Genomic DNA, 23,009 nt, shown 5'->3' on the forward strand with positions numbered 1-23,009 from the left:
AGATTTACTTTCGGCTCCTTAACCCCTGAAGGTACTGCTGCTGCGGGAGCTCCGCCAGCGGCCTGCGAGGTGTGCATTTTAATGGACAAATCATTAAATTTTCGAGTCAGGACCTGCACCTGATCGACCACCTGTTGCAAAGTATTTTGAGGGGTATGCTCCATATTCCCACAAAATTTCAACAGGAGTATTGGGCTGCTGAATATGTTATGCACACCAGTGCCAGCAGGAATGTACTGGTGTCTGAACGGAGAGGGATGCAAAACAAATGAACTCACAGACAGACTGGGGAATATGACATTACATACACAGAAGGTGACATGGTAACAAAATAAACATAAAGTGAACAGAGAAGCCCAAAGGCTAAGAAACTGTGTGTCTCCCTAGTATTAGGAATGCTCAGATGGAAAGAAGCGAGATGTAGTGATTTAATACGTAGAGAACCCGAAATGCTGTTGCTAAGGGCAACAGCAAAACCCTAAAGGGTTACCAACGGGTGTGGCAGTAAACTCCTTGGTCAGAGATGGAATAATAGACACAAGGAGAGTCTCCACAATCCTAGTCCTCACTTGCAGTGCACTGGTTCAGCTTACTGACACCTGAACACCTTGCACAGTGAGAGAGGATTTTGGCAGGCAAGTCTGAGAATACAGCCGCAAACTTGCTAGGTTCACAGAGTAGCAAAAGAACCCCAGCAGGTTAAACGACTGACTCCAGTCTTACTGCTAGGTCTGGATTGGCAGAGTGTAATACCAAATCCCAAGGCCTATTTGCAGTAAGCAACAAACAAATACAAAGTTTACACAGTACTAGCTAGCTTTCAGGAACTGACTAACCAACAAAGATTCAGCAGCATCTGCCTAACCTGAGAAGAGGGTTTATATAGCAGGTGCTGTCCACGCCCCACTCAGACCTCACAGACTGTGAGCACAAAAACCAGCACCGGATCCCCTGCCGTGCACAGAGCCTGTAACCACTGCACAGCAAAAGACCCGAACCGGAGTATCAGCTACGCTCAGGTTACTCCGCTAGCACTTGTCTCCCGGTTGCCATGACGACGTGGCAGCACAGAGCAGGAGACCCTAACAGTAATGAAAAAAACATTACATGAAAAATGCAAAGAAACGGGCTTCGGGTGAAGCGAAAACATTTAGTAATTACAACCATCAAAAATTAGCATAAAGGCGGGGCTACTCCGTTACCGCCAGCATCATTAAATATTATTACCAGGAGAAAGAAAAATATTCAAGCTCACATAATGATAATCATAACAAAACATTAAGAACAAGGTGTGACAACTCGACTAAAGTTACTCAGTCGAAACGTAATTAAACCCAAAAGGATCGTGGTTGAAACCTGAAAAGAAACAAGTAAAGAGAGTCAGCCCTCTGGGTCATCCGAAATATCTCGTGCAAGAGCTTTGGCTTCTTCTTTAAGGTAGGCTTCAGCATCTCCGGGAGTAGTGAAGTCAGTGAAGGAGGATCCCTGAAATATTCTGAGCCTTGCGGGATACATCATAGCGAATTTGCGCTTATTTTTCACTAAGAAGGCACAAACGGGATTATAGGCTTTGCGAAGGCGAGAAAGTTCAACGGAGTAGTCCTCAAAAATTCGCAAAGCTGAACCCTCCCACTGAAGATTATCTATTTTGCGAGATGCCCTCCATATGGCGGTTTTGTGTTGAAAATTCAGGGTTTTGAAAATGACCACACGAGGTCTATTAGAGCCTGCTCGTGCCTGGTCTCCCATTCTATGCACACGCTCAATCACCATGTCTGCACTATCAGCCTCAATGTTCAGCAATTTCGGTAGAGTATTGCAGACAAAGTTTTTAAGTCCCGGGCCTCTAAACGATTCTGGTAAACCGGCTATGCGTAAATTGCACCTGCGTGTGCGGTTCTCTATATTATCTATCTTGTCAATAAGACGTTTATTGTCTTTCTCCAGACGCACCACAGAATTCTTTAAGCCATCAACCTCATCCATTGTAATTCCCAAATTTGACTCGGTATTAGATACCCTGCTTGAAAGTTGTTGCAATTGTAGGGTGATGTCCCCAACTGCTTTCTGCAGCATAGGGGCCATAGTATAATGTATTTCCGCTACCATGTCTCTAAGTTAGAGAGGCAGTGGATGTGTCAGTATCATCACGCACCTGAAATAGTGAGTGGTCTTCACAGGCTGTTTTAACTGGTTTCTTGGCTGCAGGTTTTACAGGGCTAGAGTCAGCGCTGGGCGTTGAAGACTGCTCAGCGCGGCGTTTCTCCTGTCTGGGAGGCACCGCTGGCGGCGGGATCTTGGACGGGGCCGGCGGACCTAAGAATTTCTCCATGTCTCACTGTTGGCGTGCAGTGGTTGGTACGTTGTACTGATCGGAGGAAGACTGGAGCGGGTAGCGGGCGGTGCTCTTAGCGGTAAACAGAGCCGCAGAGTCAGGGGGTCAAGGCCGTAAGCGGTAATGCTGGCCGAAGCTGAGGTGCGCACTGCTGGCATGCAGCGGCGGGGACGCTGTGTGGAGCGGGTAGCGGACAGAGTCACAAAATCCGGGTGTCACGTGTATGAGCAGTAACGCTGGCAATAACGGAGGAGCACACAGGAGCTGCTGCTTACTCCGCCATGCCGGAACCGGAAGTCCTTAGACAAGAGCATGTTTGAAGGCAGAGGGGACAGTGCCTGATGAGAGGGAGAGATTGAGAAGGTGGGCAGGATGGGAACAGGCAGAAAGAGAGAGGAAGCTGAGTAGGGAGCGGATAGGGTCAGGTGGTGGTGGGAGGAATGGATGAGGGCCATGACTTCCTCATCAGATACATGGGAGAAAGATGTCAGCGTTGGTGAGAGGGAAGGGGATGGGTGGTGGCTGGTCGCTGACGGTCTGGTGGAATGTGATGTCCTGACGTATGGAGTCAATTTGGGATGTAAAATAAGTTGCAAAGTCAAGAGCAGTCATTGAGGAGGGGAGAGGAGGTGATGGTGGGCAGAGGAGGGAGTTGACAGTGGCAAAGAGGCACCAGGGGTAGGAAGACTGGGAGGAGATGAGAATTTTGAAGTATGATTGTTTAGTGATGGAAAGGGCAACACTGAAGGACAAGAACATAAGTTTGAATGGAGGAAGTCTGCCTTAGAGTGTTATTTCCTCCACTGTTGCTCAGTAGTACGTGAGCATTTTTGAAGACATCTGGTGCATTTGGTGTGCCAGGGTTGAGGTGTTGATCTGTGAGGGTGAATAGTGGTTTGTGGAGCGACAGAGTCAAGAGCAGAAGGAGATAGATAAGTTGAAAGAGAGCAGGTTGTGGTCAATGAGGGGAAAAGGGGAGTTGGAGAAATCAGAAATATCGCAACAGTCAGTGTAAACCAGATCCAGTGAGCTCCCGTTCACATGGGAGGTTGAGGAGGTCCACTGGGAGAGATCAAGTGAAGAGGTGAGGTTAAGGAGTTTAGAGGCAGGTGATTTTGTGGGGTTATCGATAGGGATGTTGAAATCACCTAGGATAATGGAGGGAATATCAGAAGAGAGGAAGTGAGGTAGCCAGGAAGCAAAGAGTTGTCGAAGAATTTAGAGGAAATGCCAGGGGGATGGTAAATGACAGCAACTCGAAGATTAGTAGGTTGGTAGAGGCGTATAGCATGTACCTCAAAAGTAGAGAATGTAAGGGTCAGGTTTGCAGCGAGTCAACTCCAACAACCACTTTCAGGGCACACAATGGACTTTGGGGGCTATTCAGGTCGCATCGCTAAGCGACTGCAATTGTTTTACGATCGTATGCTGGGCGGTCCCCAGCATGCTACAGAAGGGATTGCAGATTCTGCTTTTTAGCAGAATCTGCAATCCGTGCTGAATAACCCCCTTTGTCAAGCACTGGCAAAGAAATACTTAGGTGTTGATTCAATTAGATTGCACCGATGAGTCTGTGTGGCTATGTGCTGCACTTGCGGTAGTTCCCGACTCGCTGCTTTTTTTTTTTTTTTTCCTGTCTTGATCGCATAGGGTGGTGTACAAAAACCATTGCATCCCAGGTGAGAGAAGGTGCTGTTGACGTTTTTTTCACCCCATACTGACAATTACAACTTAAAAACTTATAATCGTGCCAAAATAGAATAAAACACTTGTTACCAGAATAATGTGGATCATGATAGTGGGGCGAGGCCACATCATAAAGTTGCACCCTGGTCATAGCAACCAATGTAAATGCACAGTCTGTGTCAACATTACGAAACACCAGAAAGTTTTCATTCTTGCAATGAAATCGGACAAAACAGTTTGTACCATTATGTTTAAGGCAAGACCACAATTACAGGTGAAGGCGCAGTGTGTGTACTCTTTGCTGCCCTAACAGATAGAGGTAAAGCGCATAAGAAAATGCTGGCACCATCATCTCATACTGTACATGTTCATGTTGCACATTCCGTTACTATTCTTGTTTCACAAATGAGGCTGCTCATGTGTATCTCTTACGCGCACCTCTCCCCCCAGCTATATCACGCCTAGACAGATGATCACAGTGGTGCTAGCACTGATGCCAATCAGTCTGTGCTTGCGCCATATTTCCGAAGACAGCACTGGAAATGTAGTGCATACGTCTGCCTGGTAAGATCCTGTTGTGGGTTCAGATTTCAGTCGGTTATTATAGTTCCTTAAAGTTTTCAACCAAATCTATCCAGTGGAAGCCCCAGAACAGGCTCCCTATGTCAAACTTCTGTATGAAGAACACCAACGGGAGGTCCTGCCAGGACCTCAACCCTTTAAAATGTCTTTTTGGACCCAATGTTATCACTCTGAAGTGTTCGTTCAAATCCATCCAGTGGCAAGCCCAGATTTGGCTCCCCGGTTAAAGTTCTGCCCAGCGTATACCAACAGGAGGTCCGACCTGGGACCCTATCCCCCCTAAATCTTGGCCAGGCTCCAACTGTACCACCTCACATTAGTTTCATCCCAATCAGTGCAGGGGTTTCCAAATACATAACTGTAAGAACAAACAAACCAATTAATTTTATAAATAAGATATTCAAATTTGGGAGTGCTGCCAGCGACAAATAAGTATTGGGAACTATTAGGAACCCCAGCACTATTGCCGGGAGACCGCTCAAGCCCTCGAGGGTCTTTACCAATAGCAATCCCCTGCTGTTCCCTTAGTGCTTGATACACACACCAGTACTTGGGGGCCTTCTGGACTTAAACCTCCAGCAGTAGAGGCTCGCACAATAGGCTGGAGACCACAGTACAACTGAAAAGGAACAACAAAGGGTTAAAGGCACCGGATGAGCATGGTGGATGAGTTCAGAGCTGGTTCGCAGTCTCAGACTGGGCAGATGTGGCACTGTAAAGATGAAATGCAGGCACAGTGTAGATGGTATATCTTGCAGGCTGAGAGCAGGAACGATGGGAAGGCAGATGAAGGGTTAACACGCTAGAAGTGGGTAAAGGCTGGGCAGGAGGCAGGAACAAACAAGCAGGGAATCCGGCAGAGTATCCGCAGACATGGACCAGCGGCTTACACATACAGGGTACAAGCTATAATCGGCACAGAGAGCTGGTCTGGCTGGCTTTTAACAGATGCGCCAACCAATGAAGAAGCCAGTCAGAGAGTGAGTGAATAATTAACAAACCGTGTGCAGCTGCAGCGCTGCACGTACTAAGCTCATTGGCAGTGAGCGGCTGCATTGCTAGGCAACCAGGGACGCCGTTGCTTAGTGGCACCCTGGTTACCTAGTGACGGGCAAGGAACGGTGGCCCTTGTGCATGGAAGATGCAACGTCCCAGTTGCCAGGCAACAGCCGGGACTTGAAGGAGAAGGAGCCGCTTGGCGGCTCGTGACAGGAACTCGAGAAAAGGAAATATATTTAGATGGTACACTACTTAAAATGTAACATTTAAGGTATAATTTTCAAATATGATGGCATAGGTGAAAAAATTAAATCAGTGTGAAACAATTAATATTGAACAATACTGTACGTGGTTAACGGAAAATGTGAAAAATAATTAAAACCCGTCACTTCATTGCTCTTCTTTCTATCATTAGTGTGTTCGTTTATGAGTTATTCCTCATTAAGCAATACAGAATTGATATGCCTTTAATAGTTGACCATATATTTCTGTTTATTTGACACACATGAGCTTGATGTACCATATATAAATAATATGGATGGAAGTAAATTGGTTAATCCAATAATAGTTTGTCAATTGTCAGACCTTATCTGACTGCTATTCTTTACTTAGGTTCTAATCAAAACCAGATAAAATTGTGTATCAAGAAGTCTTAGTTGCAACACGATGCGACTAGGACACACAAGGACACTGTGTTGCTTAATTTGATATTCAGCACTATTATAGTCATTCAGAGTTGATCGCTCGCTAGCTGTTTTTTGCAGTCCTGTGATCGCATAGTCTCCGCCCACCAGGGAGTGTATTTTAACTTTGCAAGTGTGCGATCACATGTGCAGCCGAGCTGTACTAAAATAATTTGTGCAGTTTCTGAGTTGCCCAGGACTTACTCAGCCGCTGCGATCACTTCAGCCTGTCCGGGGCCGGAATTGACGTCAGACACCCACCCTGCAAACGCTTGGGAACACCTGCGTTTTTCCAAACACTCCCAGAAAACGGTTAGTTGTTACCCACAAACGCCTTCTTCCTGTCAATCACCTTGCGATCGGCCATGCGAATGGATTCTTCGCACAAACCCATCGCAGAGCAACAAACCGCTTTGTACCCCTGCGACGCCCCTGCGCATTGCGGTGCATATGCATGCGCAGTTCTGACCTGATCACAGCGCTGCAAAAAACGCTAGCGAGCGATCAGGTCTGAATGACCCCCTGTATACAGAGCAGAACAGAACTTGTATTGGGAAACTGCTGCTGCTACATTAGCGTTACCTGTCTCCTGCACCCCTTTCAGGATTGCAAGCAGTCGGGATGCCGGTGTTGGTATTCTGACTGCCGGCATATTGCCTGCTGGTATCTTGTACCCAACCCATATAGACGTTAAAAATGTCACAGCTTCAGTTATAAAGTCACACAGGATTCTGCCTAGTGTCTAACCCTAACCCTCCTGTCTGTGCCTAAACCTAAGTGCTGGCATTTCAGATGTCGACACTGAGAACATGTTAAAGCACGGTGTCGATATTATGACTGTAGACAATGTGACCAGATACCTCTTTTGAAGTGTTCTCTTAATTGTTTATTTTATCAGTATTGCTTATTCATTATTTATTACAGTATACGTCATGCTTTATATCTGTGTTCTCTTGTAACAGATCATGTATGCTATGAATGTTACTGGAATATTGTGTTTATCTCTGATAAAATGATTTAACCTCACGAAACATTGCACATAATGCCCATGTGGTTGGGTGTGCTTTTTGGATGATTGTGAATGAGTGATATCTGTGGAGGCTGAGGATATCATTTGCTTTTATAAGAGCAGTGCCGGCTTTATATTATAATACATAAACTTTTTTTAATTTTTTTCAGTAAGAATATGATCAGCCTGAATTTTGTCCAATAATACTTTTTCATTAAATTCCCACTAATACTGGAAGACTAATTAAATATTCCAAATTATCTAGCTTTACCTTGAAGCTACAAAATAATGAGACATTTGCTGGAATATAATATGTTATCATTAAAAAACATTTAAGAGTATTTAAGGTTGGAAGGACTTTTAGAAGACAAAATACAATTTGAAGAAATAATGGGAGTATAACTCCCAAATAGCAAAAAAATACTATTTTGTTGATAGATATACTTCTTGAAAGATGGGAGCAGTGCCGTAACTAGACATTTTAGCGCTGTGTGCAAGAAACGGCATCGGAGTCCCCCCCCAAGCAAAAACAGGGGCAGTGCGCGCCTCAGGCGCGTGCCAAAAATATAGGGGCATGGCTTCGTGGGGAAGGGGTGTGGCCACAAAATAATACCAATTCATATAACGGGGCACAGTAGTCTCCATTATTCAAATACGCCGCACAGTAACTCCGCTACACCAGGTAGAGCCCCTTTTACACCTTACGGCGGACAGATTCCCCTTTTTACACATTACGGCAGACAGCGTCCACCTTTTACACATTACGGCAGACAGCGTCCACCTTTTACACATTACGGCAGACAGCGTCCACCTTTTACACATTACGGCAGACAGCGTCCACCTTTTACACATTACGGCAGACAGCGTAGCCTTTTTACACTACTGCAGACAGATTCCCCTTTTTACACATTACGGCAGACAGCGTCCCCTTTTTTACACATTACGGCAGACGGCGTCCCCTTTTTTTTTTACACATTCCGGCAGACGGCGTCCCCTTTTTTACACATTACGGCAGACGGCGTCCCCTTTTTTACACATTACGGCAGACGGCGTCCCCTTTTTTACACATTACGGCAGACGGCGTCCCCTTTTTTACACATTGCGGCAGACGGCGTCCCCTTTTTTACACATAACTGCAGACGGCGTTCCCCTTTTTACACATTACGGCAGATGTTCAAAGCAGTGTCGGGATTCCGGCGTCGGGATTTCGACTGCTGGGATCCTGACCTGATCCCATACACATACACACACACACACACACACACACACACACACACACACACACACACACACACACACACACACATATATGTACAGTGTGTGTTTGTTATAGAGATATATATATATATATATTTATATTTATATATATATATATATACATATATATACATACACACATGGATATACACATATGTATATCATACACACATGGATATACACATATGTATATATATATATATATATATGTTATATATATATATATACACACACACACACACACACACACACACACACACACACACACACACACACAATCACTACTCACAGAGCACCGTCCAGCACAGACTCCACATGTTGCCAGGGAATTCCTCCTTCCAGCCTGCGTGATCAGCCAGTCACTGAGCCGCAGGCTGGAGCATGACTTCCTCCCATTGGGGGGATGAGACGTCACTCTGCATGATCTGCAGCGCCAGCGGCTGCAAAGAGCATGACGGCGGGGACGGGTTGTCAGTGGGGAGGGAAGGGCAATGCAGCGCATTTTACTGCCGCTGATCGGATCGAGTTAGAGATCCGATCTCCGGCGGGTGGCGGGAGCCCTTTTCTGACAGCCGGCTCTGGAGGAAATATGCGCTCTAACTAGGTGTGCACTGTGGGCAATGCCCTTTCTGCACACACCTAGTTACGGCGCCGGATGGGAGGGTGGCTTTTTATTCCTCTCTTAAAATGCTACAGACTTTTATTTCTGAAGAGCACTAAATGACTGTGCATCCACTGACTGCATCCACATTTGGGCATACATTTCAGCTGTAGCAAACAAACAAGGTAATAGCTTTTGTCTAGGTAATCAGGCAATATACAGTAGGTTAGTCATCTTAACATAGGGTGTGGTTCTCAAGGGAGCTCCTACCTTCTTTTGATGCCTGGATTCAGTCAATCATAAACAAACGCCTCATTGCAATCTCCTGTTTGGAATTGGATTGAAGCTGAGGGCTATTCTGCAGAGACCCTCTATTACAGGCCTGGCCAACCTGTGGCTCTCCAGCTGTTGTGAAACTACACTTCCCAGCATGCCCTGCCATAGGTGGTCATTCAGAGTTGATCGCTGGCTGCTTTCGTTCGCAGCGCGGCTATCAGGCAAAAAAAGCGGCACTTCTGCGCGTGCGTAAGCGGCGCAATGCGCACACGCAACGTACTTTCACAACAGCTGAAGTAGTTTCACACAAGGTCTAGCGAAGCATTTCAGTCGCACTGCTGACCGCAGAGTGATTGACAGGAAGTGGGTGTTTCTGGGTGTCAACTGACCGTTTTCAGGGAGTGAGTGAAAAAACGCAGGCGTGCCAGATGAAAATGCAGGCGTGGTTGGGGAAACGTAGGCGTGGCTGCCGAACGCAGGGCGTGTTCATGACGTCAAAACAGGAACTAAATAATCTGCAGTGATCGCAAGCTAGGAGTAGGTCTGGAGCTACTCTGAAGCAGCACAAAATTATTTTGTAGCCGCTCTGCGATCCTTTCGTTCGCACTTCTGTTAAGCTAAGATACACTGCGGTGGCTTAGCATTTGCACGGCTGCTAAAAGCAGCTAGCGAGCGAACAACTCGGAATGAGGGCCATAGTTTTAACTTTCCCTAATAGCAAAACTGTGGCAGGGCATGCTGGGATTTGTAGTTTCAAAAACAGCTGGTGAGCCACAGGTTGGCCAGGCCTGCTCTATTATATCTGGAATTTGGGCGTTGGTTAACGATGTTATCTCCATATTAGTTACAAAGCTACAGTAGTACCAAACACTATCTGGTACAACGTAACATGAGCAATTCTCATTTTTTACACATGCACAGTAAGCACTAACTAATACATAACCAAAGTTACCATTAGTTTCTAAACTGGTGTTATAATTGTCCCATAATGCTTAGCATCTCTACGTCTCACAATGCTCATTCTAATGGAAGTGGCGCCCTTACTACTGTTAACATCATATAAGTTACTGTACTACCAACTGTCTCTTAGGGTCCCACTGAACATCTAATACCAGTGTTTGGTACAAACAGATACAGGAAAGTAGGCCCCTTATTTAATGTCTTTTCTGACCCTGAGGGTGAAGTTGACGATTCTCTGAAAATATGCATGGTTAAGAACTGCATAAATACAATCTCCTTTTCAAACCTTAATGATGCCCAATACAGGTATTAAAACTTATAGGCTATTTAGAAATTAAATCATAAACCTTATGCTGTCAGACTGTTTAAAGTTAGAGCATTTAGGCAGCTGCCTAGTACACTGGAATCTTTGGGGGGAGAGGGGGTGTTGGCACGGAGCCTATCACAAAATTTAGGATGTCTCTGAAAAAAACATCCCTTTTGCACTTAATTAATGTATGTATGTGGTGGCTGTGGAACTTATAAATCACACTTTCCTCTGAAGGGTTGGGAGGTGGTGGGTAATGGTGCTGGTTGGGGGCAGTAGGCTGAAGCTTTGACTAGGGTGCCAAGAAACCTTGCACTGGCTCTGCCTAGCAGGGATATTTTGAGTAACGAGGAGGCCTGTGTGCAAGGTATTTACATTGGTCCCTCTCACCATTACACCATTGTGACCTGCCAATAGGCCTCCAATAGTCCAGCAATGCAATTATCTCTGCCTTTTTTTGGTATTCTTCAATAATTTTTATGTTGCTTCTCTGTTACATTAATGCATATATGAAGCTAAACACATCTGTAGATACCTGTATTGAACTTTTAGGGTTCCCTGATTTCTCAAAGCATCAAATGGTATGAAAAATTACTGCCAGAGGCATGGATTTGGAATTTCTTATTTCCTGAAGATGTGCATACTGTAGGTGGGCCTCAGTAAACAGACACATCCTTAGCAACTCTGGAAGACTGCCATATAAGTAAAAATGTTGAAGTAATAAATCCCCAGCCCCCCCCCCCCCCCAACAAAAATAAACACACAAAATATTTTTTTCTTTTAGAAATACTTTTCCAAAGCTGTGTTTCCATCTTTATTGTATTCCATTGGCATCTTGTCTTCCATCCAGTCAAAAAAATAATTAAGCACTCATACTGTAGATGACAAACAACATGCCCCTGGCAGAGGTGCCTGCCCCTGACTAGCCACTTAGCCTCTGATAGATTGGTTAGTTTTGTATAGACCCCAACAGGGACTTGTAGTCATGTGAGGCAGAGATTCTCCTGTCATACACCAGTATCCTCCAGAGTTTTAACTATAAAAATGATATCAATAATACAAAGAAGTTATTTTAAATATCTTCGTTGTATTATTCCAACCTTTTTTGTATTAAAAACTGTGGAATATACTTCAGTATGGGCTGCACATCTCTTATCAAAACTCGCCAAATTTCCGGCTGCTGCACCTGTGTATAGTGTAAATCTTGCTCTGATACTAGCCAGTGCCTCCCCAGCCATTTAGTGCAGGGCGCTGTGATCGGCCATTTGGTAAATATTACAATGGGCCCTGCCCATTTTAGAAGTGCCAATTTGCGCCCAGCACTTCCCTGGAACACGGTGCTGCGACACACACACACTGAGTCTTAGAGGCTGAGAGCGACAGAAAATGGCTGGAGAAAACTGTCGGAAGCCCAGCCACAACCCAGCTCCCTGGAGGCTTACAATATTTACGTGATGAGAGGGAGGACTCCTGGACTCCCGCTCATTGTCGACAGCTGCATGCTAACCATTGCCCCACACAAGCCAGGAGTCGCAGTCTATTTACTAAGCCGTGGATGGAGAGAAAGTACCAGCTAACCAGCTCCTGTCATTTTTCAAACCCAGCCTGTGACATGGTAGGTAGGAGCTTATTGACTAGTAATTTATCTCCATCTACTATATCTCCATCCAAAGCTTAATAAATAGACCCCACAGTCTCTGCTTCACTGTGCACAGTGTAACCATCAGACAAGAGTGGGTGCACATCATACCTACTGTAGGTCCCATTGTAATGCATTCTTTTATAACATGAATTGGCAATATTATGAGATTTTTGGGCACTATATGTGGCATATGTGAATTTGGGGCACTATATTGTAATACATATAGTGTAGCTAGCATAGATTATATAAATATAAATGTTATATTACTGATGTGTGAATAGCGAACACTAAAGATGCCCGCACACTAAGATTTTTTAAACGATGTGGGTATATCCAACCCAACGGAACGACACATCATTTGTGTGTGGGCATGTCAACAATGCGATGCATTCACCTGCGGTTCGTTCATCGCCTCCTTAGATCTCTTCAACATGCAGAAAGACTTTAGGAGGTGATGAACAATGACAACATGGCCCTGCAACCCCCCTCCTCAACCCCCCCCCCCCCCCAACCCACACACACATACACACCGTCGCTTGTCGTTGCCAGCATCGACAAGTGTGTGTGCACTTGCTGATGCCGGAGCCCTGTTGCTAGCGATGTGTCGCGGGAGGACAAATTGCACACTGTGTGGGAACCTTAATATTGTTCATCGTCACTTAGTATCCATCTAGGATTAGGGCAGGGTGCGGAGGAGCTAGAGCAGTCATTTCTACTAATTACACCTTTATTGCACAGATGGTGAGAGATGGGGTGGGAGGGAGAACACTAAACTGTAGAAGGGTACATTGGGCTGAATAAAGGAGCACTGGTACATGACTTCCAGGGTGGTAGGAGGTGTTTAATACGCAGGGAAGGGGAGGATAGTGGAGTGGACTTAATGTTCCTCTTTTCCGGTAGGAGGCCAGCTTGCTTGACTGCAGATACTTCCAGTTCCTGGAAAATGGATTTCATAGCTATCAATGGGATAAACAACTAGAGAGTCCACCTTTTCAGGAGGTACTGGGGACTTGGGGATCAACGTTCAGGAGCCAGAGCAATCCACCAATGAAAATATAAAACTGCATACCAGGCGTGTGGAGCTGGAGCAGGGACAAGCTGTCGGAAGGCTGATATCTCTGGTTCTGGGTAAAGTAGAGACAAGCTGCCAGTGTCCACCAAAAGGGGAGAGTCACAACTTTTGGAATATACCCTCAGAAAAAAGTCCTACAGAGCTCAAGATATCTGGCTGGGAAGTGCAATAAACAGGCTTGAATGGGGACCACTGCTTTGAAGTCGGATATCTCTGGTTCCCCAGGTCTGATTTTTCCCAAAATTTGGTACCCTTGGAAAAAGTGGACTCTCAGCTATCAGCGAAAGGGCCATTATACTCCTGGGACCCTTGGGCAACTGTCCATTGAGCCCATACGAAAAGTCGTCCCTGAACACATGCTCAAAAAGGGGGACGCAACCCCACCAGTGTCACTATTGGGGGTGGTGCGACCCCCTCAACGTCACTAATGGGGACGTGCCCCAGCCGTGGCATCATCGGGCTTCCACCAAGCTCTCCCTTTAATGTGAAAAGATGCTCTGCCCACAACAACTAATCACGCGGCGGCATGGCAACGACAGGGTGTTTTAGCAGGGCGCCGCTAAAGGTGTAGGGAGCATTTTGACTTTTAAAAATCAGGCAGGGAGCGGCATCCTGTTAAAACAGACTAGCATCAACACTAGTCACTGTATTAAAAATTTACACTCTTGGGGGTATTTAATTAGTGCCGTTTTTACGACCGATCGAAAAAACTGCACTTTTTCGACGGATTTTAGATTGAATTTACATTCGACCAATTCAATGCCCGTGCCCTTTTTTATCGACTGGTCGAAAGATCCGACACTGGGGAAAACCACATGTATCGGCTATTTTGCTGCCGATACACGTGTTCTGGCGTTTTTGCCCGTTTTTTTGGCGCAATTTTAGCCCATGCCGATTCAACAAAAAAAGTGAAACAGCATGGGCGAAAAGGGATTAAAAACATCCGAAAACACCCGCAATTGAATAGCCTGTGTCGAATTAGTGCCGTTTGTTTCGACCAGTCAAAAAAACGCACTTAATTGAATACCCCCCTTAATAGCAAACAACGGAGAATGGTTTGTTTTTCATTCCTGTGGAATAAAATAGATTGTGAGAAATAGTTGTCAGGCAGTTAAAGTTAACCAGATGATGGTACTCGTACAGAAGATGGTACTCATGCAGACGTTTCCTCATCCAAGATGAAGTACATTGACCAGTAAGTATATCTAACTGTAGGTTTCTATTTAACAAAGACAGTTGTTTGCCAGTGTCCTTCAGCTTCAGTGTTCATTTAAAAATAACAAAAACCCAAAGTGCATATTATTCCATGGGTCATGGCATTAGAGAATGAGGGAAAAACTACCTAAACAACAATCCATTATAGAATTGTACAGTAGGTTAGTTTGTGAGAAATTACTAACGTATCTAATAAGATGTGTGGAATGGGTCCAAATTAAACTAGAGAGGGCATACTGTATATGAAAATTGTAATACAAATTTTTATTTGTTACAGATTTTTGCTCTATTGTCACCATCGTTGATCAATCAAATGTCAAACTGAAATGTACATTTTTCAATGGAAATCCAGATGCACTCCCAAAAATCTATAAAATTGGTGATATTGTGCGGTTTCACAGATTAAAGGTATGATTTTTAGACTATGTTAAAACATGGTAATCTAATCCTTACTATTCACTGTATATTGCAATGTAATGGAACGAACATGTACTGTAGCTAGTAACTCTGCCGATTACCAAAGGTATTGGGGTATATGCAATTGCCGGCGAATCGCGGCAATTTTTCGCCCGTTTTTTAATTCGACACAATTCGACCGTCGAATTCCGGCAAGTGGGTGCCGGAATTCAACATATTCAATAAAAAACGGATTCGACAGTCCCGCTGTCGAAAAACGGCCGATTTGACGGATTTTGATTAGACTTGTAAAAATGCAAAAAAACCAGGGAAAAACGGGAAAAACCCCGAAAAAAAAAATTGTGTGGGGTCCCCCCTCCTAAGCATAACCAGCCTCGGGCTCTTCGAGCCGGTCCTGGTTCTAAAAATCCGAGGAAAAAACTGACAGGGGATCCCCCGTATTTTTAAAACCAGCACCGGGCTCTGCGCCTGGTGCTGGTGCAAAAAATACGGGGGACAAAAAGCGTAGGGGTCCCCCGTATTTTTTTACACCAGCATCGGGCTCCACTAGCTGGACAGATAATGCCACGGCCGGGGGTCACTTTTATACAGCGCCCTGCGGCCGTGGCATTAAATATCCAACTAGTCACCCCTGGCCGGGGTACCCTGGGGGAGTGGGGACCCCTTCAATCAAGGGGTCCCCCCCCTAGCCACCCAAGGGCCAGGGGTGAAGCCCGAGGCTGTCCCCCCCCCCATCCAAGGGCTGCGGATGGGGGGCTGATAGCCTTGAGTGAAATGATAGAATATTGTTTTTTCCAGTAGTACTACAAGTCCCAGCAAGCCTCCCCCGCAAGCTGGTACTTGGAGAACCACAAGTACCAGCATGCGGGAGAAAAATGGGCCCGCTGGTACCTGTAGTTCTACTGGAAAAAAAATACCCAAATAAAAACAGGAGACACACACACCGTGAAAGTAAAAGTTTATTTCATACATGCCGACACACACATACTTACCTATGTTGACCCGCCGACTGCCACGCCCCCCTCGTCACTGAAGAATCCGGGGTACCTGTGAATAAAATTATGCTCACCTGATCCAGTGTCCGGATCTTTTTAAATAATCCTCGTACTTGGCAAAACAACAAAACGGTAACCCGGACCAAACGGACTGAAAGGGGTCCCATGTTTACACATGGGACCCCTTTCCACGAATGCCGGGACTCCACGTGACTCCTGTCAGAGAGGGTCCCTTCAGCCAATCAGCGAGCGCAACGTCGTGGCACTCTGCTGATTGGCTATGCGCGTCTGAGCTGTCAGACAGCGCATCACAAAGCCTTACCATTATATTCAATGGTGGGAACTTTGCGGTCAGCGGTGAGGTCACCCGCGGTCAGCGGCTGACCGCGGGTAACCCCACCGCTGACCGCAAAGTTCCCACCATTGAAACTAATGGAGGGAGCTGTGCGATGCGCTGTCTGCCAGCAGACGCGCATACAGCCAATCAGGAGAGTGCCACGAAGTGGCGCTTCTTGATTGGCTGAAGAGACCTTTCTGTGACACATAGGTAAGTATGTGTGTGTCGACATGTGTGAAATAAAGTTTTGCTCTCACGGTGTGCGTGTCCTGTTTTTATTTGGTTATTTTTTTTCCAGTAGAACTACAGGTACCAGCGGGCCCGTTTTTCTCCCGCATGCTGGTACTTGTGGTTCTCCAAGTACCAGCTTGCGGGGGAGGCTTGCTGGGACTTGTAGTAGTACTACTGGAAAAAACAATATTCTTTCAATTTTCAAAAGGCTATCAGCCCCCCATCCGCAGCCCTTGGATGGGGGGGACAGCCTCGGGCTTCACCCCTGGCCCTTGGGTGGCTGGAGGGGGGGACCCCTTGATTGATGGGGTCCCCACTCCTCCAGGGTACCTCGGCCAGTGGTGACTAGTTGCGTATTTAATGCCACGGCCGCAGGGCGCTGTATAAAAGTGACTCCCGGCTGTGGCATTATCTACCCAGCTAGTGGAGCCCGATGCTGGTGTAAAAAATACGGTGTGCCCCTACGCTTTTTGTCCCCCGTATTTTTTGCACCAGCGGTATTTTTTGCACCAGCACCAGGCGCAGAGCCCGGTGCTGGTTTTAAAAATACGGGGGATCCCATGTCAGTTTTTCCCCCCGGATTTTTAGAACCAGGACCGGCTCGAAGAGCCCGAGGCTGGTTATGCTTAGGAGGGGGGACCCCACGCATTTTTTTTTTCTGATTTTTACCATTCCATTTAAAAATAAATAAATATATTATTAAAAATATATAAATAATACTTGTGCCTCCCAAATAGACAAACCAAGGCCCTCATTCCGAGTTGTTCGCTCGCAAGCTGCTTTTAGCAGCTTTGCACACGCTAAGCTGCCGCCTACTGGGAGTGAATCTTAGCTTATCAAAATTGCGAAGGAAAGATTCGCAATATTGCGAAAAGACTTCTCTGTGCAGTGTCTGAGTAGCTCGAGACTTACTCTTCCAGTGCGATCAGTTCAGTGCTTGTCGTTCCTGGTTTGACGTCACAAACACACCCAGCGTTCGCCCAGACACTCCTCCGTTTCTCCAGCCACTCTTGCGTTTTTCCCAGAAACGGTAGCGTTTTTTTACACACTCCCATAAAACGGCCAGTTTCCGCCCAGAAACACCCACTTCCTGTCAATCACATTACGATCACCAGAACGAAGAAAAAACCTTGTAATGCCGTGAGTAAAATTCCTAACTGCATAGCAAATTTACTTGGCGCAGTCGCACTGCGGACATTGCGCATGCGCATTAGCGACTAATCGCTCCGTTGCGATAAAAAAAATAACGAACGAACAACTCGGAATGACCCCTCCAAGTACCTAATCCCTTCTAATATAAATAGATATGCTATTACCAATAAAAAAAACACAAAAAAATACATGTTTTTAAAATTTTTTATTAGATTCCGCCAGCAAAGTGTGGCGGATTGAAAATGACGAATTTACTGTCTAAAAGCACTGTTGTCGCATTTACAATCTTCAATTGAATATACTTTTGTCGAATTGCCGCATTTGTACCATTGCAGAAATGTCGAATTTGACAAATGTCAAATTTCAAAAAGTCGAATTTTGAAAGTCCGTTTTTTTGACGAAAAGTACTGAATTGCATTGTCGAATTTTTTTTTGGGGCGAAAATGTCCCGTTTTTCAACATTTTCGGGAATTCGACCGCAATTGCATATACCCCATAGTCTTTTATTCTCCTTAGCTGAAGAGACCTGGAATGTCCATGTTTAATAAAGACAGTTGTGTTAGAGGTCATTAAGCAAATAGCGTCCAACATTGGGGGTAATTCCAAGTTGATCACGACAGGAATTTTGTTAGCAGTTGGGCAAACCATGTGCACTGCAGGGGAGGCAGATTTAACATGTGCAGAGAGAGTTAGATTTGGGTGTGGTATGTTCAATCTGCAATCTAATTTGCAGTGTAAAAATAAAGCAGCCAGTATTTACCCTGCACAGAAACAAAATAATCCACCCAAATCTAACTGTCTCTGCAAATGTTATATCTGCCCCCCCCCCCCTCCCCCTGCTGTGCACATGGTTTTGCCCAATTGCTAAAAAAAATCCTGCTGCGATCAACTTGGAATTACCCCCATGGTCAGGATTATGGCTGTAAGAGGATACCTCTGTGACTTTCAAAGAGCACAGATCGGTGCAGCTTGTTTGGAAGAAACTTCAGCAACCAAGAATGCTCCATTATGATCAAACAGTAGTTTAGATTATGAAATAGTAGAATACGTGATGTAAAGCTGCAGGACGCATTAATTAGATTTCACTAATGACTTCATACTATATGTTAACTGGTAATTATTACAGTCTATTTGTGGGTGACTGCAGCAGCTTGAGGTAATTATAATGGCATAATATATTATTTTGCCGTACTCTTCTTTATACAGAATTAGTCCTAACAATGTTGAGAGAGGTATAATTGATTTCCTCCAAATAATATGTTGATGGACCAATTCTGCCAACTAGTAATCGGTTACTTGTTACTGTTGAGGATATGGCTGTAGGAAGGGTACATACTAATGTATTATGGAACCGATTCAGTTTGGTACGCTGAAGTTTGGATATCGCTATTCGGCGAATGCGCGAGTACTTAAACTGTTATTGCATTCATTGTGGGGCGGGCCAAGGCGACTGCGTAATGTCACATGCAGCCACTGCGACCCAAAACATGGCGACTGGGCGAAGGCAGAGGGCTTCCATAAAGATGCTGTTTAGTGAAGCGCTTGCATTTTAGCAGGGGGAATGAGCCCGGCATGCAGGGCGGCCCGCCGCATGCTAGTGGAAGGTGTTGTAGTTTTGCAAATTTTCGCAAAACTACAATTCATACTGAGTTGGGCCCTATGCTCGAAGATGGCAGCAAGAGACTGATTTTCTCAAATTGAGCAAATCCAGCAGAACGAGCTACAGCCGTTAAACAGTGGCTCATTCTACTTCCTCTATCCTTTGCCTATCAGTGGTACATCAAATCATCATTAATAGAGTAGGAGACTCAGGCTTTGGAGCCCTTCTTGTTTCTGGATGCTAGGCTATTCTTTCAATACAACTACTCAGTCAGCATGCAACCCACCTCCAAGGGGATTTTGCTAGTGGTCACCGCACAACCCTATTGCACCCCACAACCCCCACTGGTAGTAACTTCACCCACCCCTACAGTGCTTGGTATTGCTTGGACATTCATTACTAACCTATGCTTACGTGTAAAGGCCTAAAAGAGAAGACATCCGTTACATATGACTCGGCATTTGACTGTACACACATGACATCAGCGGTGCCAATAAACGCAGTATAAATCCGAAAAATGGTCTTGTGTTTAACTGTGCGTCAGACCCTATGTGTAGCTGCCCAGTAGCTTGGAACATGACATTTGTCTGAATACGTTTGAGCATTTATGATATACTAGCTGAATAACTATGCTTCGCTATGGAATTTCAAGTATAATCACAAAGAGATGAAAAGCGCTGATATTTAAGCAAATTTAATACTGCTTTTAAAATAGGCTCACTTCTGGTAGGATGTTGTTAAGTACTGGTAGCATCAAAGTGCACCTCCATGAAACCGCCCGAGAACACACCAAAACAATAAACCGATATTTATTGTACAGGAATCTTTAGTCTTATTTTCTGGACAACGGGATATACCTAAGTTAACTGGTTAGTTTGTAATAGAAGATCAGCAATTAGACTTACAACAGGACATGCTCTGCCCGCTGCTGCCAATCTTTGTCAGGCCGCACCTCTGGGTGGGCCTTCCCCGGATTGATGCTGTCGCCCGCTGAATGTGAAATATGTAAGGTTTACAGGGATAGGCCAACACCTATTCTAAAGGGTCCTAAATCTCCTTGCTTAGCTTCTCGCTTTCCTTAGGGCTCCTGCTACCTCACAAAAGCAAGCTACTGTCCATATATCAAGTTTCTAGTCCGTATAGTTCAGGAGATTTTGTGATGAGTCAGTGGTGTGTGTGTATATACACACACACACACACACACACACACACACTTTTGCGGTCCAAGTTTGCTTTTTTAAAACAATGGAACATGGCCCACCACCGCTGGATGAGTTACTATTGCTCCATCTGCTGTGATTGGAGCTTAGCTCCAATTGGGCAGCCTTCACCATTCTGCTCATGTATGAAAAGATAGAGATGGGAAATGTCCATGGGGGAACTGCTGCATTTGCCCAGATGCCTTTGCACAGCTCTGCCTCCACCGCATCCCGCCTGCTCAGCGCCATTGTCACTAAAGCTGTCTCGCCCTGTATGTGTGTGTGCCCGACTGCCCTATGTACCCAGCTGCTCTAATTGCAAGAGGATTCTTCTGAAATATGCATAAAAGAACGTCTTTCAGCGAAGAAGATAAATTGTGGAGAGTTGGCACAGGTTAGAGGCTGAACAGACACAGGAGGCACAGAGGGTTTGTGGCTGGAGGGGACACAAGGAGCAATAGGGGATACCAGGTGGAATGTGGCTGGACTGGAGAGACAGAGTGGGGCTGGAAGTAACATATTTTACTAGCTCACAAAGATATATATTATAGAGGAGAGGGGACCGCACAGTGATATATGAGGGGGGAAAACAGCGCCCAGCTCACACTATTAAAGTTGTTTTCTTCCTGATACTTGACATCTCTTTGGTTATACTTTATTGTAGGTTTTTCTAATGAACCTTTCAATTGTGCATATAAGATTTTTTTTTTATTTTTCTTGTGGCCCACACAATGCTTAGACCTTGATTATTCGGACCAGTTGGGATTAGTTGGGATTTTGAGTTTTGACATGCCTGTTCTAGAATAATACCTGGGCTATGTTTCTGAAATTTTCTCTTTTACAAAGTTGAGTTCCATGTGAAATAAATGACCTGTTTACAGCAATATACAGTGTACTACAGCCGGTCCTTTCATTTGATCAATTTTTACGCCCTTCAGTATTAAAGAAAAGAATACAAATCCATAATATAAGTAATTTCACTTATTGTGTTTATAATCTTACCAAAGTCTGATATTGCAAAAATCATTTTTTTCCATTTTGCTTCTAGGTTCAAAAGTTCAATAGTGATTTTCAAGGCATTAGCAGTAGTGGATTCTCAGCCTTAGTGTTTGATGGCGCAATTGATGCTCCATTGTTACCAAGAACTTCTAGTATATCTTACAGCTTTACTGCAGAAGATCAGAAAACCGTAGAATCCTTGCGAGATTGGCAAATGGGGCAACAGAACTTCTCTGAGACTAGACTGAAGCTGTCAGATATTCAGCAGGGGCAGTATTTTAACTTAATCTGCCAGCTTGTTGGGAAAGCAGAGGTTGATAACGCATCCTATTTGCTTAAGGTAAGCTTATAGCAATGCTTTAATTATTTTTTTTAAACTTTTTTGTTATGTTTCTTAATGAAGATAAAAAATGTCAGTGTATGTTTACCTGTAACACGTGGAACTCTCTGGCATGGGTAGATTTAATTGATAAGAGGACTGTCACAAATGCTTTTTTTAAATTTGCATGTGTTAGATATGAAATGATGCAGTGAACAACTTTTCAGCCTTCAATCTCTTTATCCGCCTATGGGGTATATTCAATTAGGGTCTGATCCATTCCGACATGCATTTGTCGGAATGGATCCGACAACCCTTATTCAATCTCATCTCAGTTCGAATTTTAAAAAGTCGAATTGAGATGAGGGACCCAGAGGAGGAGAGGGAAGGGGGGGGGGGGGGGGGGAGAACATCGGGGACAGCCGCGGGCAGACGGAGGAGAGCAACGCTACAGTAGCGCTGCAGGAGGTTGTCTCACAGCCGCCAGACCTCACGGCAGTGTCCACCCGGCTCCAGCAGGTGTGACTTCACTTGCTGGAGCCGGGTGGACGCTGCCGTGAGCGGCGCGGTTGTGAGACATCCTGCTGCAGCGCTGTGCTGTAGCGCTGATCTCCCCTGTATGCCCTGCGGCTGTCCTCCGTCTCCCCGCGGCTCTCCCCCCTCTCCTCCTCTGGGTCCCACATCTCAGTCCGACATTTTTTTTATGTCGGACTGAGATGGTCGGAAACGGGGCCAAATCCTGTCGAATTTGGTCCCATTTCACTCAAAAGTACGTTAATCGGCAGCTATACCGCAGATTCACGTACTATACTACAAGTCGAATTCCACGACTTGTCGAATAAAAACTGATGGGACTGAATAGGTCGAATCACTATTCGACCTTTTCAACAGACGGCAGTTTTCGACCCTAATTGAATATACCCCTATGTATTTTACCATTTTGGAAACCATGATGCCTCAGATATCATGCAACTCAAAATTTAGTTCTAGAATTAACCTTGGATACAGTAACTTACAATAGTCATCAACTGGGTGACAGCCTTTGAACAACATTTTCATCATTTTGCATTTAGTTTTCATGTATTTGTTATTACCATTTTATTTAATTTTGTATCATTTATTGTTTTTGTGGATTT

At 45.0% G+C, this 23,009-nt stretch overlaps 1 protein-coding gene across 2 annotated transcripts in view; it reads left to right on the forward strand.

Moving 5' to 3' along the window:
• POT1 (protection of telomeres 1) overlaps positions 1-23,009 on the forward strand; it is a 318,561-nt gene that overhangs the window by 25,437 nt on the left and 270,115 nt on the right. For both annotated transcript variants that reach the window (XM_063927165.1, XM_063927166.1), the window contains exons 3-4: positions 14,902-15,032; positions 21,604-21,894. In XM_063927165.1, the coding sequence (XP_063783235.1) occupies positions 14,902-15,032; positions 21,604-21,894 (422 nt within the window). The remainder of the gene's footprint in view (positions 1-14,901; positions 15,033-21,603; positions 21,895-23,009) is intronic.

This window comes from Pseudophryne corroboree, chromosome 6, assembly GCF_028390025.1.
Source record: "Pseudophryne corroboree isolate aPseCor3 chromosome 6, aPseCor3.hap2, whole genome shotgun sequence".
NCBI lineage: Eukaryota > Metazoa > Chordata > Amphibia > Anura > Myobatrachidae > Pseudophryne > Pseudophryne corroboree.